General features: G+C 37.5%; 1 protein-coding gene across 1 annotated transcript in view; it reads right to left on the bottom strand.

The window, feature by feature from the left end:
- LOC139979244 (conserved oligomeric Golgi complex subunit 1-like) overlaps positions 1–19,613 on the bottom strand; it is a 72,571-nt gene that overhangs the window by 50,791 nt on the left and 2,167 nt on the right. The window contains exons 4-18 of the mRNA XM_071990015.1: positions 19,382–19,448; positions 18,863–18,966; positions 18,100–18,166; positions 17,585–17,770; positions 16,488–16,529; positions 15,951–16,037; positions 13,467–13,602; positions 9,267–9,323; positions 8,203–8,274; positions 7,689–7,876; positions 7,097–7,204; positions 6,344–6,582; positions 5,796–5,999; positions 1,799–1,897; positions 1,270–1,377 (exon numbers count right to left, since the gene is read on the bottom strand). Coding sequence (XP_071846116.1) covers positions 1,270–1,377; positions 1,799–1,897; positions 5,796–5,999; positions 6,344–6,582; positions 7,097–7,204; positions 7,689–7,876; positions 8,203–8,274; positions 9,267–9,323; positions 13,467–13,602; positions 15,951–16,037; positions 16,488–16,529; positions 17,585–17,770; positions 18,100–18,166; positions 18,863–18,966; positions 19,382–19,448 — 1,764 coding nt within the window. The remainder of the gene's footprint in view (positions 1–1,269; positions 1,378–1,798; positions 1,898–5,795; positions 6,000–6,343; positions 6,583–7,096; positions 7,205–7,688; positions 7,877–8,202; positions 8,275–9,266; positions 9,324–13,466; positions 13,603–15,950; positions 16,038–16,487; positions 16,530–17,584; positions 17,771–18,099; positions 18,167–18,862; positions 18,967–19,381; positions 19,449–19,613) is intronic.

Raw genomic sequence — 19,613 nt, 5'->3', positions numbered from 1 at the left:
GAGATAATGGTAATAAAGCAACATAATCTCTTTGACTGTACATCATTTCAAAAATATCTTCCCAAGTTTCTTCTTCAAAAATTACAAATTAAAAAATGATTGCTTGTTTTATTGCAAAGAATTGAAAGTACACATCCAGCAATGACTATAGACCCAATTTGACATCATCTTTTCGGATGACCTAAAGATGTTTTTGCATGTTTGACATCACTTTGCATACAACAAAGTAAAAAAAAATAAAAAAATGATGACCATCCAGCTCTTTTTCTAATTTCTTAAAGTCAACACTTGAAAGTTTCATATTTCAACAACTAATATTACCAATCATTACCAAAGACAAACAATTTTGCAGGATATTGGACCAGGAATTGATGTCACAGAGCACCCTATGACTTCCTTTCCCAGACGTCTAAAATATCTTTCATAACCGGCAAAACATTGCTCTGAGATACTGAGATGGAATGTTCAGATTGTCCCACAGATTATGTGAATCTTACTCTGTGTGTCACACCATTTCCAATGGGTCAATTAATTATTATGCAGGTTTGTTCAATTCTTGAACGCACACACGGATTTGTATTCACCGCAGGTAAAATTCCGCAACCCCAAACATGTGGATGTACCAACATAAATACCATAACAGCCTGTGTAAACAGAACAATCATAGATTTAAATATCTAATTACAATAAAATGTTGTCTTCAGAGTGTTTTACACGGATGTAAATTATCACGTACAACTAAAATCAAACCTTGATCTGTTCTGTTTCCAGTGTTTACTTAGTTTCAGTGTAAACATTTAAAGAGATATTTCCAAAGCTAAATCATTTATTAACTCCTACCACACTTGTATATGGAGGTTAGGATGGAATTCCTAACAGGAAATTAAATGCATTAATGATTGTATTCTTCAAATTTTCATGTGGATTGTGTAATGCAATCTCATAGTTTCTACTTGAGAGTTTTCAAGGCTCCATTGCCTCTCTTCACCCAGGTGTATAAATGGGGACCTGCAAGGTGCTAAGTTGTATATATTGTTGTGTGCGCTGGTGTGTGGCTGCGCCCCAATGGGAAGTGCCCCAGGGGACATGTGGATGTGGTGCACTGTAGTGCTCCTGGAGGGACTGTTTGAATTGTGCACACTTAGTTGCATGGGTGTGACAAGTCACCAATGTACAGGGGATAATTGTTGTATAGTCGTGCGATATGGCTTTACCTTGATACAAGACTGTAAACCTTCAATTTAATTTTAATCTCAGAGAATGTCTCACCTTATTGGGTCAGTCTTGGATTCCTTGACATCCGCTATGGACACTGCCCTCTTTAGACCAATGCAAAGCTCAATGACTGCCCCACAGAGCCGACCAAGCATAAGAGCTCTGTAGGCAAAAAGTTGTACAGACATAAGAGAAGCAGCACCCTCGCTTAATACGTTACATAAACTCCTTTCTTTGGTAGAACATTTATTCCCTTAATGACAAATCTTAATTTGATCTTAAATATTGTTCTTTAGAATAACCAGTGGCATAACCAGTAGAGAGAATGGATGTGGGCGGGTTGGGAGGGTGAAAACCAAGTCTTACCTTACGTCTCAACTGGGGCAATTTTCCTTTACTTCTCATACAATGTGATACGTCTGTTTTTGTCATTCAGTGTTGCAGCAAGGGGGTCGTTTACAAAGTTTCACTGTGACCTGTTCCATCAATCAAGTTTGCCACTCCTGTCCTAAGTGTCACATACCATTAATCTTTGATACTATTATTAATATTAATATTCATGTTTTTTTTAAGTGAATCTTACCTGTCTACAGTAACACCTGTCTCTCCTGCCTGTCCCTCCTCAGATTTTTCTAGTTGTGTCTTACAAGACAAGAGTTGTGCCTTCAGATATTCACTCAATCTGGAAAGAATACGGCAGTGTTCTTATTATTACTACTATCAATATGGCTACAATATTCTGTTTGCTTTACACACACACTATTATCCTGCACTTTTTTTTCTTGTTCCCCTTTTCTCATTCCTACTTTTGAGGGAATCTTGACCGTTTCAATCTACCGACCAAAGGAATATAAATCCTGTACTTTACCATTCTAGTTATCTATTCTTAAAGTCTCATGATGCATTCAATCTCAACGGTCTAAACAATCTCTTTGTTGGTACTATGGTGTTGTACATGATCACACAATAATTGCGATGTACATGTGCCCAATTAATATTTTGAGCCAACCATTGTCTTTGTAAACATAGGGCACAGCTTTTGGGTTTAAAATTTTTGTTTGGCCAATCTGTGCGAACAGCACAATTCTTTTTTGCAAAAAAGCACATCTTTATCATTGCGTGATTATTTACTACATGATCATACCAAAATGGAGTGTAGAGATCGGGATGGTCTGGTCCGTGTTTATAATGGAATGCACAAATGAGGAGGCTTTAACGGAAGCCATAGTACCTCTTATAAGTCTATGTGACAGACAGTTAAACTCATTCTCATTCAAGTAACGAAACTACAAAAATTAGCGTAACTTCCATTTCAAAATTTGTTCGATATCCTTAAAGAAAATTAGCAATTGGTCAAATTAAGGGTGATGTCAAAATGTTTATAACCAAATGAATTGTAACAAGCCAGTACTAGTGATATCTCAGGTAACTTGGTCATATGTACTAGTAATAAATAAAGGTACCTATCTCTACATTGCTAGTGCTCACTAACTGAACCACTTAGTTGCTGCTGGTACCACTCAGAGAGCACCAGCACCGTGCATGCTGCATGACTGAGGATCACACACCAGTTTGTTTCTATACAACTCAGAAAGTGACAGGAAAACTCAGCAGTGAAATCACTTTTAAAATTATATCCATCTGAAAACATAGTCAGTCATAGGTTTTACTTCGAGATAGACACATAGTCATAGGTTTCACTTCGAGATGACACATAATCATATGTTTTACTTCGAGGCAGACACTCAGTCGTATGTTTTACTTCAAGACAGACACATAGTCAAAAGTTTTACTTCGAGAGAGACAGATATTCGTAGGTTTTACTTCGAGACAGACACATGGTCATAGGTTTTACTTCAAGACAGACACATAGTCGTAGGTTTTACTTCCAGACAGACACATATCCATAGGTTTTAGGGAAGGCTCGCAAATTTAACCGGCGAGGATCGAAGGCCCAACCGTTGCTATCCAGTGTAATGAGCACAGCAACCAGCTGGTAATGAGTCACACATTTCCTGCCTTCCAAGAGTCGGTGGACAGTTGTATGCACTTGACTATGAGACCACAAATTAAGCCTCTTATGCACAAAAGAAGACCAGACAATGAACTGGTCACTTTGGTCCAGGATGTACACAAAAGGGTTATAGAATTTTCTCTGCAGGTTGGAGAATTGTTTATCAATAAAGCTACTACATATAGGCTACTGTAACTGCATTGAGTTACTACACAGTTGTGTGTACTTTGCTGACGGTTTGTGCTCGTAACATGAATTTTACGTGGCGCTTTCATCGCTATTTTTTATTTCGTGTTTTGCAATTGAACTAACGGAGACACTCCGTTTGGTCTTGAATCCCTTAATACACAAAAACCTACATCATCAATGCTCTAGACAATCTCTCAAACCTGTGGGGACTTTTCTTTCGTTCGTACTATAAACAGTTTATTGAAATGACAGTAAATATATAGCCTAACCATTAAAACTCTCGTACGTATCTATATGCAGAATCACCTCCACGTGAGTCATGCAGTCAGACAGTAGGCTAAGACATGTGCGTGATCTTACTTTCACGTTGCGCAGCTGCTTTCGGGTTGTAAAAAACTTGAATAGTTCGCGACTTGTGCAAGAAAAATTGTTATTGCATGGCGCTTTACGAAATGGAATGGCTAATAAAGAAACCGAATAATTCTTATTCATAGTAGACTTAATTGGCTTTAGTTGTAGCGAAGTCACGAATGATATAATTTTAATTTAGTTTGAGAAATTACGTTTGTTCAGATCGTTTAGCATAAAGCATAAATTCGGTTTAGACTACAACGGTATGACTAGTTGTAATTGTACTATACACTGAACCAATGTTTGAAAACTTGCGTTTGAAGCCTTCATGAATGGGTAATATGACTTTTTGTATCACATTGCGTGACATTTATTTCTTGGCAACTTGCCAACGTTACTTGAGATAGTAGTATTTCATCAGAGCCAGGCAAAACTGTCTAACACCTGTTTGATAACATTTTTGGCACGTTTCCAAAAAACTTTACATGGAGTAAACTATTTTGACTCCACTCTAGAATTAATTAGGTCAGTCAGTAAAGGATCGGTAAAGTTATGCGAAATACTATCTTAGACGTTCAAGAAAATTTATATCCCCGTAACAAAGTAAAACCATGGATGTATATAAAACACACCTCAAGCTAACCGACTCATCCGCATGAACAAAACAATATGTTCCCCATGATACACGAGGCACAGTCTATACCATACATACATAGCACGATGTCAAGGCCCCAATAGCTACAGTATGGCCATCTTTATCAAAGTAAACCTTGCAATCCCATGTTTTAGGCCACTTGGCATGATTAACTTAATGCTCAATATTTTTTCCATGTCCTTGTAGAAAACGTCAACTTCGCAAAATACAATAAGTTGTGTTTTTGTTGTTACGTGAGATCCGTAACCGACGAAGTGGTTAGGCTATGTACTATACTCTTAACTATGGTAGGATAATTATTTTTCCTTTTTTGTGTGGAAATTCTAGAAAATACTTTCTTTTTCCCCCGCTTAACAGCAGATGTGGTCGTATGGTTTATTCATAAATGGGCGTACTAGAGCCTTGTTTACATGACATTTGTTGCATTTAGCACGATATGCCAGTTTCGCGTGAATTTTTCGAAAGTATTTTGCTCGATCTTTCGTAAAATTTGAAAGGTGCACCAACTTACTGTTCGTACACAATTGGTAATTTCTCTATGCTCAATATTGTTTCCATGTCCTTGTAGAAAACGTCAACTTCGCAAAATACAATTAGTTGTGTTTTTGTTGTTACGTGAGATCCGTAACCGACGAAGTGGTTAGGCTATGTACTATACTCTTAACTATGGTAGGATAATTATTTTTTCTTTTTTTGTGTGGAAATTCTAGAAAATACTTTCTTTTTCCCCCGCTTAACAACAGATGTGGTTGTATGGTTTATTCATAAATGGGTGTACTAGAGCCTTGTTTACATGACATTTGTTGCATTTAGCACGTTATGCCAGTTTCGCGTGAATTTTTCGAAAGTATTTTGCTCGATCTTTCGTAAAATTTGAAAGGTGTACCAACTTACTGTTCGGGTAGAGAAAAGAGAGATGGATCAGTGTTAGTGAATGAAAATACTTTGTACAGGAAAAGAAGTCTGAAAGTATTTTGAAACATTCGATACGAAAATAGTTCATGAAGATTTCAACTCGTTCTTGAAATAAATCTCCTTCTACTGTGGTCAGAGTGCCATTGTTACGTAAAAACCACAGACCAGGAAAAGGCAAGTACCGCTTTTGTTTACAAACAATAGCAGCGCTTCTGTGTTGGGAGCTCAATGCTCATTACTTCCACGGAGTTACCGTGGGTGTGTGCACTCAAGCGTGAGCGATATGCAGGCTGCATAATGAGCAGTGGTGTGCTGCTGGCTGGGCCTTCGATCATCGCCGGTTAAATTTGCGAGCCTTCCCTTACTTCAAGACAGACACATAGTCGTAGGTTTTACTTCGAGACAGACACATAGTCATCATTTTTACTATGAGACATCACTGATTGAATGGCTTACTTTGTGGCAGACCGTATGGATGTAATTTGCATGAAACTGAAGAGAGTGGTGTTGTCAGCGTAACGGTCAAATGGTGGTGTTCTGATGATGTCTGCCATCTTCTCTTCTTGTAATCCTCCTCCTCCTCCTCCTGGTGTTTTGTGGGTGTAATGAGCCAGATCATCCAACAATGATGCAACTTTTTGGTCAAGAGCTGCACAGATACTGAAAATGTAAAATGTGAAACGTTTGTAGGTTTGGACCCTGGCTCAAATAATGGTTAGAATGTCTCTGGCAGAACATATCCGAGGATCTAATAGCATGAAGCAGGAGAGCATTTGGAAAGGACAAAGAATGAATACCCATGCATATGCACTGAAGTGACTGTGGGTACAGAAATTTGCACTACCAGGAACACCCAAAATTTAAAACAAATATGGGAAAATGTAGGAAAGAGTGGGAAAGGCTGATGTAACGGGTGGAGATATATTTGTTCCGACCTCGTTGTAACCAACTATTAACAATGCAGTTTCTCTCTGAATTACACTGTGCATAGCTATAACACTGACCTCTGAGTTTGAGGGGTGAATGCCTTGGTCTTCATAAAGAGTCCTCCAGATTCTAGTGGTTTCTTTGTGGTTATTCCCCTATCCCAGGCAGCCTCACTAGGGATGTCCAGACCAGACTCTCGCCAAACATAACTGCATATGCTCCTCTCTTCTGCAGAGTAATCCAGTCTATCCGTTGCCTCGGCGATCAACCTTTGAGTATCGGTCACAGTCTCTTCCAGAGCATCTTGGATAATTCCCTGATGGAGCAATTTTAATACTTTTTAAGGTTAAAAGGAAAGTTTTACATTCATGTCAAAGTCGGAAATTTTTTGAAAGCAAATTTTTGTATTGTATCATAAACTTGCACCATCAGGATCCATTCATGTGATGTTCACATATAATTCGATCAACTCATGTGATGTTCACACATAATTCGATCAACTCATGTGATGTCCACACATAAGTCGATCAACTCATGTGAAGTTCACACATAAGTCGATCAACTCATGTGATGTTCACACATAAGTCGATCAACTCATCCTTAGATTCCCACATTTTTGAAAAATCAAGATTTGTCAGCAGCTAAGATTCACATGTCAACAAAAACTATGGAAAAGTTTGTAGAGCACAGGGCATGTAACCAGATCACTAAATTTGAACCCTAGCAAATCTAGCATTCTGGTTCATTTCAGTTTGGCTGTAATTTCCTAGTCAGCTTTCATTTGCAATATGAATTTGTAACATCATGGTTGTTCATCTTCACACACTAACCTGAATCCTTGTGATAAATAGAGAGCGCAAAAATTCACTCCACAGGCTGAGTTTTCTCTTCAAGACCTTCTCACAGACTGATTTCCATGAGGCTCTGTCATCCTCAGTCTACAATGGAGGAAAACAGTACACATTACATTAAAAGGCCTGATAGAACATGTTAGACATAATGTTTGGAGTCATTAGTTATATATATGGAACAAAAACATGTAATACAAAACCTGGACAAACAGTAAACATTATATGAAAAGGCCTGCAAGAACATGTTAGACATATATACATACTTGCTAGAAGTTAGCAGCCACTGACAGGACATGTAAACGAACACACTGTTCTTATTAATAGAGGGCAGCAATGCTAAATAAGAACTAATTATTATTATTATTTATTATTATTATTATGGATCCTTATATAGCGCAAATACTATAACATATGTATATTCAAATGCGCTTTACATGATGAAGAATAAAACAATAATAAGTAGAATTAAAAAAACAAAACAAATCAAGTTAAATTAAGTTAATAAAAATAGTGGATAAAAGAATAACTAACAGTAACACTCAAAAGTAATATGTCATAATACAAGACTGACCTCCTCCAGTAGTTCGTATACTGCATCTCTGATGCTTGTAAGGGCTTTGATGGTTGTGATATGACGAAGGAACTTGCTGACTCCATGCTGTACATCTCCAATGCATACTTCCACCCACTGGTTCACACTCTGTTGGAGGTACGACGTTGATATGGGTGTCGCTGTCGCGGCCAGGCTGGGGCGGAAGTCTGCACATGTTATGGATCAATTAGAGATAGGCAAAAATACTCTTCAAAGGAAATTCACTTCCATTGTGCCACTAACTAGGTTCAAAGTGGTATAAAATATGTTCAAAACTATAGACTACCAAGACACAAATGGTTTAGCTTTATATATGTATACAAAACCTTACATATACATTTCAATGCTGCAGAACACTTCTTGTTAAGTCTGAAAGATGGAAGTAGTGGGGATGGGGGAGGGGGAAGTAGGAGGGCAGGGGGAAATGCACTAAATCTCTTTGAAATAAAAAGAACAAATCAGCTGCAGAAATTTCAAAGAAATACTACCATACCTTTGATGTGAGCTGGAAGATATTTTCCAAAATTTCCCACTTCTAGTTTAATGTGATAAGGACCGGTATTTCCTGAGAAGAGAAAGTAACTGCTTGTATGAGTGATAAAAGTACATGACTGTTTGCAAAACTGTCATCACATTTGAGTATTTGTAAATGAATAATGGCTGTATCACATAGCATAAGACTGTTGTGATGACAACCAAACCGACCCTTCCATATTACACTAGACCATTAGAGTGTGGGAGGGGATAGAGGAGGTGGCCATTGGTAACTAAATGATTCATTTTTTTGGGGGGGAGGGGGGATCCTTTATTCGTTGCCAAGTGTAACATGGAAACTGCTTATAAAAGCTATAAACAAGTCTTCCTCCGCCTACTTGGAATTATGTTTGTACCATTGTACTATTTACATTGTGGAAATACGCTAACAAATCAACTTAAAATTTACCAAACAAAGTATCATGAATCTGCTCATATCATCATCTAAGCAAATTTAATGAATCATATTTAAAAGTAGAGACTCATTCAAGGCAAAAAAGTCTGGGCAGTAAATTATATTACAGTATGAGTGAGAGCACAGGGTTATCATGCAACATGCTCACATGAAAATGACTGCTATGAAAGTGATTGGGAAATGGGAAGGGGGGGGGGGGGTCAGGGACATACTGTAAAGTTTACTCTTTATTGTCTATGTCATTACAAAGGAAGATTAATAACTGAAGAAAACTTGAACACTTTTGAAAGCATAATACTGATTGACACTCAGCCAAATGGTGTACTCAATGTTCATAGCAGAGTTGTCTAGCATACTTTGCAATTTAAATCTGGGGTGATTTTCGATTTTTATTTGGTCAAGTGATTTAGGCTAATTTCTAGATGATTGTCTCATTTTTAAAGACAAACAAATTGCTAGCACTAACACTTAACAATAAATGTACTACTTACTGAACTTGGAAAGTGAGTGGATTGGATAGAAAACAGCAGGAGGAAGGGGAGTGTGGGGGGAGGGAGGTAAGAGGGGGGGTAGCAGAATGGAGAAAGACACCAATTGAAATCACCTACCTGGCGAGTGTAAGTTGCAAACAGCACTGAGAATGTCAAAAAGAAGACTGCTGCAATCTGAAAGTCATAAGAATTCAAAACTCTAAAAGTATCTACTTTTGCTACTTTTCTACATATTTCAAAGAACCAAGAGCATATTTTGTTTATCATTTCTTACTTTCTCACCTGAATCCCGAAATCCAACTTGGTCAGAGAATTTAAAATATTTTAAAATATATGTTAAAATGATTAAAGTAAAAATCTAGCCCCTGTCAATTTTGTATTTGTTCTTTATTCAATATACTCCAAAGGATGACAAGTGTGTTTTTGTTTCCTTTTATCTCCTATAATACAAATCCAAGCAAAGTGCCAAAAGTGAATGCTACAATAAAGAAGAAAGAAAAAAACCTGAAAAAAGAAAAAACAAGAGCATCATATATCCATTTGATTCTTTTGTGAATTTCTTGAAATAAAAGTACCAGTCTCCTAGAAAATGTGACAATTTCTTTCTGTGACACAGGAAGCACAATTTGAGTAAAATTTCAGATGTTAATGTCAAAAAGATGGACAACCAGGCCAATGTAATGAAAAATCCCCACCACATATTTATATCAGGGCATTTTACCATATTTTGTCAACCATGGGTTGAAGGTAATTGTCATCAAAGTAAACCATGGTTTCCATTATTCATTCTCCAAGGATCCGAGCTTCATTATCGCCATGCGATTCACATTTATTTTCCAATTGTTGTTAGTTCTACATTTTCCAAAGCAGCCTTTAGGAAAGTGCTGAAATCAATACCATACTATCCATAGTCACGTTCACTATGTTAGGCCCTGCGAGAGCTGTGTGAAAAATATTAACTATGTTTTATTTGTGCAATCCACATTAAGTTTGTAGTGGTTCTGAACGTTAGGAAACTACTTATTTACAAATATTTGATTTTGGTAAGAAATACTATGACTCCTTAAATCCATATTGAGTCTTCCGTTCAATACTTTACTTGTTTTCATCTTTGAAACTTCAAATGATTTGGAAATCAACATGAGAACTCAATTAAATCTTTACAATGTTGTTGTTTGTCAGCAACTGTGCATGTCACAGTGCAAAGGAAAGTGTTAAGTGTTTGGTAACTTTTATAACTTAAAAAAACAAAACAATGTAAGTGTAAGTGAGCAGAATCAATGTGTGGAAATCGGTCACCCCCCTTATAAGCACAACAAGTATGAACAAGAGCATCAATGACGCAGTATCTCAATACTGGAAGTTCTAATTTCGATTCCTAGTTTCATATCTTTGCTCTGTCTCTACAATTTTCAATATCAATCATGGTACAACAAATACAGAACTTGCATTTACGCTACTCTGCAACGAAAAGTCTCTGCAGGTTACACTTCATTCCTGCGAGTGTTGCCTTTAGCGCCCATTGCCTGTTTGTCGAGAGAACAGCGTTGCAAGGTTTATTAATGTCATAGAATACTTAAGAACTTGTTTTTTATGTGATATCCTTCATCTTGGGTCAGTCTCTGTTGGACTTTTTGGTCATATAGTTTATGATGTATCAGGTTCCTAGACATCAATCAGCTTATCTTCGTGATGAATTGAAAAGTATTTTTGGATACGTGAAATGTACATCTTATGTAGGAACTTCTTGTTAATTTTTCTTCACACTGGTGAATATGAATGTACGATTTAGTGCAAAAAAATATAACAGGAATGTGTTTTTTCAAGGTTAATCAAAGTTTATTGAATCAAGGCAAAAAATGAAATGGCGTGAAAAGTACTGAACTAAATTAAGAAGTCCAAAAAGTTACTATATCCCAAGTGCCCACATAGGAGAATCCAACCTGCAGATGCAGAAAGAGTCCTGAAAATGAAAGAAAACAATAATAAAAACAGAACGTTGGATAATAGGAGACAATATATATGGAAAGTCACATGACGAATGACTTCACATTGCTTTTAAATGCAACAAGCCCATATTACATAACACGTTGTAGTGGAACTTGTAAATGCATTTTCTCTCTGAAAATGACAGAAACATACAGCATTACAGGGTGAAGAATTTCGAAACAAAGTGAAATAGACACATGCACAACCACAAAAAAAACAAAAAAATAACTGCTATATGAGTTCACAAAACAAAAGAATACTGCCAAAATGGGTTGCAAACACTGTACGAAAATTCAGTGCACACTTATCCATTGGGCAAAGTAGAGAACCAATGTTAACTTGTCACTGACTTGACCAACCTGTAATGTAGCCTACAGTGAGTGACTTTATCCACAATTAGCAGGTGGGCCTATGTATCTGGGTACACCGGATAAAATCACACAAGGGTAAAACTATACTTAGTACTAACCAGAGCCTACCAAGGCAGTACTTTTTTTAATATAAGCTTATTTAATTTTCAAGTACTATTATATGTATAGTAAAGGCTTCATAATTGACGCACCCCCGTAATTGACGCACCTTAAATTATTACTAGCAACGATACAGCAGGCCAACTAAACTTTTTGCAGTCAAGCAGAATTACATATTTCATGATTTTGAATCCATTTGCTGACCAAGTTGTGGTATTTTTTAAGCTTTTAACATCCTCCCCCAAGTTTTGCACGATTCTTGGCCAATTGGAAATCTTACACCCTAAAAATACCCAACATTACCTCAATATGATAACACTACTCTCTGGGACATGACCTGTCTGAGCTTAGAGGCTCAGAGTCAGAGCATAGCAAACAGCATCTAAAGTCAATGGATGTATACTTAGGCCTACACTACAGTTAGCTTATCGACGAATGTGTCAATTTAGGGGTATGAACGAACTTGACACGGCAGACATTTTGTGGTCAAATTCTGCTGAATTGTACGGTGCATAAGCACAGAACCTTAAATATTTTGAGATCAGAACATTTCTGAGGAACTACACATATGAAAAACAAATACAGTTGAGTAATTTGGATTTTTCCTTGATATATATCATTGATCAAATCCTAAGGCAATTATGAGCCCACCATGCTACTGGGCATGAAGGTATTGCCAGTGCTGAAAACCACCAGTGACAGTTCTAGTCAGAAGTAAACTACAGTAATAATACCAGCATAGGCTTAGTATTGTGTAGCTGTACTATCACTACCCTACTACTAAGTGCTTAAGTCCTCCAAAATTCAAGGCAACCACATTGTATTCGTAAACAATGTCTTGACAGCAAACATATTCATAATTCATAAACACACGGTCCCGTAATATGAATACACTGCACTATAGAATAATTAAAACTACAACCCTAGGCTACACACTATGGTAACGTGCATACATATGTACATATGCAATTAACCACGATAGGATACGTTGATGCCTGTTAACAAGTGCAACCTTAAAAATGTCACTTTAATTCAACCCAGAATGCTGGAAAAACTCCGAATTTAGCCTCAAATCATTGTTTAACTTGTTTTAAACAATCCACCGGACGATGGAGGTGGTATTTCCTTGAAAACGGAAAATGTGCAATTCGAAAGATGAAAGGATTTTACTTACGTTTCGTTTTTATTTTTCAAGCCGAGGCAAAGTAATTTCCGAATTTCATCCACATTGTGAGTCCGACATCGTCGCAAACAGATATTTAATGAATATTCAACTTCTTTTGTTCAAAGTTTTGCTTGAAGCAATTCGATGGCTGCTTTATGAATATGTATTAAAACGGATTTTCAGACGATATCCAAGCCGCAGTGTACTAAAATCTAGTGATGGGCTTAGCTCCCACAATGCATTTCACCGCTTTTGCGAAGTGTTTAACGATTGCGCAATAACACAAGTTTCGAAGTGTGTGCAAAAATGGGTTATTTCAACTGTAGTTCAGTCCAAATTGGCCCGATTTGGACATAAATCGGTGAAAAAGTCATAGAATGAGATAAAATTCTCGAATAAAAAATAGCAACTTTTGTTGGCCTATATGATATATGCTTGCTCTGAAAATTCCTGAGAGAAAGAACTTTATATGAAGACGCTGAAAAATTTTTAAGAGAAGAGAGAGTCCCACTTACTGTTACAATATCTCTATACATGTAATGTATTGAGATAAAAACCAAGTCACTCTTCAAATGTTTTTTCAACATAAATATTTCATGTTGAACAATTCTACAATTAATATGATTCGCCAAATTGGGAAGGTGTTTACAGAGAAACTTGTAATTTTCAAAGAAAGTCAAAACTTGAGCTCACCTCCTGACGCTTCATCGTTGTAAAATATTGAGTGTATCTGTCGAAGTGTCCTCTCGGCCACTCTCGTTACCGAGCACACCTGTGTCTTCACGCTTGTGGTGTGTAGGTCAGGGGTCAAGCAAGTCTGAATGGCAGACTGTAGAAAGATAGGAAGCCTATGATTAATTTCAATAGCTTCTGCTAACCTGAATTCATTCTGACTTTAAAACTCTTTGTCTGATGTTAACAGCTAGTTCCTAGATCATGCTACAAAAAATATGGTAAATATTTCATTCCTGTAGCATATCATATGTAACAATTTTCAGTTTAGTTGTTATATTGATACATCAGCCCCAAATCTTCAAATATATAAACAAAGTCTGGGATTAGTTACTGCTTTGAAATTAATTTATAATTGTTCACTCTTTACAAAAAGCACTAAAACTTTGACTTTTATCTAGGATGATAGGGGATATCGACACATCGTTTACCTCATATCAATCACGTAATCCATAATATCAGATAAATTAATAGGTTGATTTAAGTCTTATCTTCTTTATCAATAAATATAATTGTCTTTACAGTAAAATTTTACACTAAATTTGTCATCATAAGCAGTGGCGTCACCAGACTTTTCAGTCTGGGGGGCACAGGGGGGGCACCAGCATTTGATGGGGGGCACTTAGGTGGATACGGATCGCCGTCCTGGGGGAGGGGTCTAAGGGGAGGGGGTGCCCCTCCAGTTGCGGCGGAACGGGAAAATTATTCTAATGTGTAGAGACTATCTAAGCGGAGCGCCACCATCGGTTGGCGCGGAGCGTACAAGAAAATTTTGGGTTTTTCAAACCCCCAGATGGCCGGAAACAGCACTTCCCGAGTGTTTTTTGCTGCAAATACCTAGAACTAAAATATGGGTCTCAAGCCTGCAATTTCTCAGATTGCACGTAAAAGTCTGTAAAAACATTGTAATTTGTATATTCGATGGTGTTTTAAGAGAGTAGCTATTACTCGTAGTGTAGTCGCAAAGACGTTTTTGAGTGTAGTAAGGGGATGTTGGAGAACTGGCTGAAATGAAGCAAGTCATTGGCCTAAGACGAAGTTGTGTTGCGCATACCGGTACTCACACTCACTGCTTCCACTTTTCACGGGGCGTGAAGACGCGGTTGGGGTGACAATGTGGTCTATAGCCAGAGGACGGGCCGAGGGTCCCCCCAGCATTTACTAAAATTATTACACCTATATAGTATACGTGTGCATCGGACAGATCGACAAGTATGCATTGAAAAAATGGGCAGATGCACGTTTCGGAGCCTTGGTAAATATTGGGGGGCTTATCATGCATTTGCCCCCTCAACTTTTTCATTGGGGGCTGAGCCCCCCAAGCCCCCCCGGTTCCGCCGCCACTGCCCCCCTACCCTTTGGAAAATTTTCGCATACGGAGGATGGGCTAGATGCAAAATGCTGCCACATTTGATGCTAAATTCGATCTGAAGATATCTCCAGAAATTGCTATTTTTGAGGTAATGATTTTAACAAGGCGCAGAATTTTGCAGAGGATATGAACCACATGCTGTCGATATTATGCCTAACCCTATATCAATAGAACCTACATTTGTTGAATTAATGTGTGCATGACCCCCGACTCCTTTCTTGTCCTCGTTTTCGCTCATTATCTATTAAGATGTAACAGGTTCGAGCATCGTTATTGGCTCCTATCAGGGATCTCACCATGCAATCCAAAGTTTGATCACACATCGAGTATGGCTCAGTATGCAGGTGTGAACATTCGCCATTTGTTCCTATAAGCATCTGACCTCAAATGACCTCTGCACCCCCTACACAACAGGGTTAATATATGGGTCCACAAATATAGGCAAATATGGTGCCTGCGGACCCTCACATTCTCACATTTCGTCAGCTCCTAACCTGTCAACCTCAGACCAAGGCAACTTATTGCAGTACCCTCCCTTCTCACAGTCATGTAGCTCGCGAAGCGGACGTGTATATCCGCTGGTATGGCGTGAGCACTGACACATTCAGTGTAAATATCGACACCTGTTGTGATGGCGCGGGTTACGACTTCGATACCCGACGTTCAAGGATACACTTTTTCGCAGCTCATTTGAAGAAAATACGAATTACTGTGCTTCTTTGTCCTTATGAAAAACCAACTCAGTTGAATATAACAAAATATATATATATATTTTTTACCAACCCAAATCTCAGATGGGGGGGCACTCGGGGGGCACTAGGTTTTCCAGGGGGGGCACGTGCCCCCCCTGGCCCCCCCTTGGCGACGCCACTGATCATAAGTCAGTCTTACTCAAATACCTCACCATCGAAACTTTCATACTCAATCTCATCCTGGCTTGGCATTTTCATGAAGCAAACCATTTGGGATGTAAATTGCCAAACAAAGGTGTCCAAGAAAAAGAACCTTTCACTTTAGCAAGGAAGATAAAAGTTCCACCCGATTAATTTCTTTTGTTTTATCAAATTTTTTACCTTTCTGGCTAACAGGAATTCAGCAAAGACCTGTCTAGGTGAGCTGTCCTCCAGAAGCAAAATGGAACAAAGTGATTCTGCAGTTTTCTGAGAGAAAAGTAAAAAAAACAAACAAGAAGGGTCATGTACTATGAACTCATGCTCTATCTAGACAGGACAGATATACACGTATGATACTTGTACTTACGGGCAATCTTGCATTACATGAACCCCTGATATTTAGTTCCTTGATCATTTGGAATGAAAACAATTCCATACTGCTGTGAATATCAGCCTCCCTACAGTCCAGTACTAATTCCATTTCAAAAATGCTGTGTGTTTTGTTATCACAACTAAAAAGGACCTTTTATGGAGATTTTTTCCAATGTAACTATATACTAACTGTATCTTGACATGCTTGGATAATCAAAGTTTTACTGTAATTTGCTGAGTGAAGTAACCAAAAGCTCCAAATCATTATAGCATACCAACTATAAAATCTCTCCCCCCCCCCTGCAAACTCCATGCCCAATTAACCCAAAACAATCAGACACCAACCTGATCAGACATTGAGGAATCCTTCAAGATTTTCCTACTGCTCTGGAAACAAAGATAAGGAAAGAGAATAGAGATGTTAATATCTGCATAAACCCTTGATTGTTTTGATCCATGACATGCAACGAAATTAAATTTCCATCTTTGTGTTAGTCTAAACTTTTGTACTGGTTGTAACGTTAACCTGAGCAGAAAGCAGAGTCTGATGCGACACCACGGATCTCTTTAACAAGCACAAAACATGACACCATCATACAGGATGATATTCAAGAACAGCAAATGTGGCAATATAAGTGAATAATTGAAGAACATGCGGTCAAAGATATTACAGTATCTTATTACTGTACATTGTTATTATTTTCTTGGATCACAGAACATGCAATTGTATGTCGTCTATTTTGATTCTTCAAACTTTTGTTTAAAACAGATGTGGCTGCAGTTTAACAGAGAGACACCAATCTAGTTCTGATTATAACTTATGAGCAATGCTAAAATTTAATATGCTGTGCCATTGGTAACTGGGAATCAATCTCTGAAATGCTGTTTAGAAAGATATTCCAAAGAATGAAGCTGATTGCTTTAACAAAAATTAATTACTAGAAATTTTGTATATCTTTAACCACATCATGCATTTTGCATGAATTTTTCAAATTTTGATGATATTTTGTAAATGCAATTGGCAACAGCTGAGTGGATTATGTCATCATGGCAATTGAGCTGGTCCACATTCAATCAACCATGTCTTGAGTTAGGGACATGGTACTGAGGCAGGGTATTCTGACACACAGTGTGAAATGATTTCTAATCATTAGATATGTGTTACATTTCTCTGTAATCATATATCCCTTTAAGTTTATACCCAAGTCAGTCAATTTCTGCTGTCAGCTGACACAAGTCAACCTGCTCTTGATGAAGGTTACCACAATTTACAGAGATGAGACTTTGTCCTCTGAATAGCCATTGTGTGCCATGAATGATAGAATACTCAACTACTACGTTTGGTCTCAACGATAGTATACAGCGTCAATCTCTCAGCCCCATTTTTTATGGCTTTGAAAGAAGGTGTCTCCTTATTTGATAGATATATGTGTGTGGCTTACCTGCAAGATGTTATGCTTAAAATGTGAAAGGGTTGCCCACTGTCTGGAGAGAACGGGGAACCACTTTAAGATCTGTGCAGACTGAGGGGTGGACGAATCAAGCTGCAGGCTGCTGGTCACATGACAAGCTAAGAGATACAGCTGGGTCGCTTCCAGATGATTGCCGCCCTCCAGAGCGCTCCATATCTATCAGAAGACGAGAGAGGGAACAAAGTAATGAAACTCCAATCATCATAAAACTAGAGCATAGATGCTGCAAAACTCAACAGAACCCAAAAAAGATTTGTGCAATTACAACTGTTGTTGATTATTGAAGAAATACTCTTCCAAAATAAGAAGAAAAAGTGTATAATATTGTATTGTGCCAGCTTTGACATAACACTGTTCTGTTCTTATATACTTAAATTACTAAATCAAAAGATCGATATCACAAATATTCCTTGAATATCAAATGAAGACAGCAGTTAATTATGGCTAAATTAAGAAAGCAAATATCCCTTATGTCGTCAACTTACTCTATCAGGAATGTCCACCAGCAGTTTGATTTCAGATGAAATGGCATAAAATTTCTTCTTACTTTGACTGGGAAAGAAGTAAAGACAATTCAAGGCATGATGACAAGAAAAAATAATTTTTTAAAGTTAGCAGAATTCAGTGTTTGATTCCCAAAGTCCAAAGACATGGTAAGTTTTAAGACTATTCACAAGAGCTTATGTAGTAAACAGCATTGAGATCTTTCAATATTACCTTAGAGATATTATGAGGAACAATTGGGAGGGGGGTATCCCATAGTTTGGAACTATGAATGGTATTATTCAACCGAGTGCAATGTCTCAGGTTCAAATTTAACTTTCATTTTCATCTATTTTCTAACAGTTCTGCTACAGTTGCTACATTAATTTCATTGATATTGTAATTGAGGTATAAAAAAACTTGCAGTAGTTCATACATAATGTAGATATCCAACATCAACAAACATAAGGGGGGGGGGATGGAGGGGGTTATGCAAGCATGCAAATAAGTAGAGTCATGTATGTAAGTTTATTAATATCTGAATTTCTTACATCCATTGTATGTATTCCTTATGTATAAGGGGAGGGGGTAGCCAAGAATTAAAGTAAGGAGACTCATTTTAAATGCAAGTTAATTAACATTGAATTTACTACATCCCGCATAGTATGAGGGATTCTACAAAAATTATGATGGATGATGTTTATCTTGGATCAATCACAGTTTGGGTGAAGAAACAAAATCTTTCAAAAATTTCAGATAACTCACAGATCTTGATGACTTTCCTTTGATACTCCAGCTACTCCCCTTGTCATCATTGTCTTTTGCAGGTTTACGCAATGCTTCTGCAAATCTTGAACAGCATTTGAAATCTGCAAATACATCAATGAGTGAAAATGAGTGAATATATAAAGACAAATTTTTTGTCAGCAAAACAAAAATGGCTTAACATGACTTACCATAAGAAATAGATAAAAATATTGATCAAAATTTCAATTAACCAAATTTTACACGACATACAATGCGGCAAAAGGAAAGTATGGAGAAGGTAATTGCAGAGACTCTGAAAGGTTTGCCAAGGTTTCATACTTTACGTTTATAAACCAATCACAGCTGATTTTAAGTGGTTGTCCACTGATCTGTCCAATCAGTAACTGACTAGATGGACAACCAATCACTTCAATATGGCAAAATCACTCAGTTGAAATATTCCATTTACCCAATCATCTAACCAGACAACCAAGTGTTGGGTGTTTGGACAACATTCAAGGAATGTCAAATACCAACCTGTGCAGAGCAGTTCTTCATTTCAGTAATTGTATCTGCAGCCTCTATTAAGTCTCTGTACCGTTCACTGGAAAGCAGGAGGAAGATACATAAAAAGAAATATGAGACATTTGTTGGATCTGTTTGGCTGCCTTGCCATTACACTATATAACTTACCGTAGCGTTGATAATGTCCTGAAATCTATGGTAGCAAGAGACATTTCAAAACAGACTTGCTTGCTCATTATGTCAC

Source organism: Apostichopus japonicus, chromosome 13 (assembly GCF_037975245.1).
Source record: "Apostichopus japonicus isolate 1M-3 chromosome 13, ASM3797524v1, whole genome shotgun sequence".
Lineage (NCBI taxonomy): Eukaryota > Metazoa > Echinodermata > Holothuroidea > Aspidochirotida > Stichopodidae > Apostichopus > Apostichopus japonicus.
The sequence above is the reverse complement of the archived record's forward strand: the minus strand, read 5'-3'. Positions and strand labels throughout refer to the sequence as shown.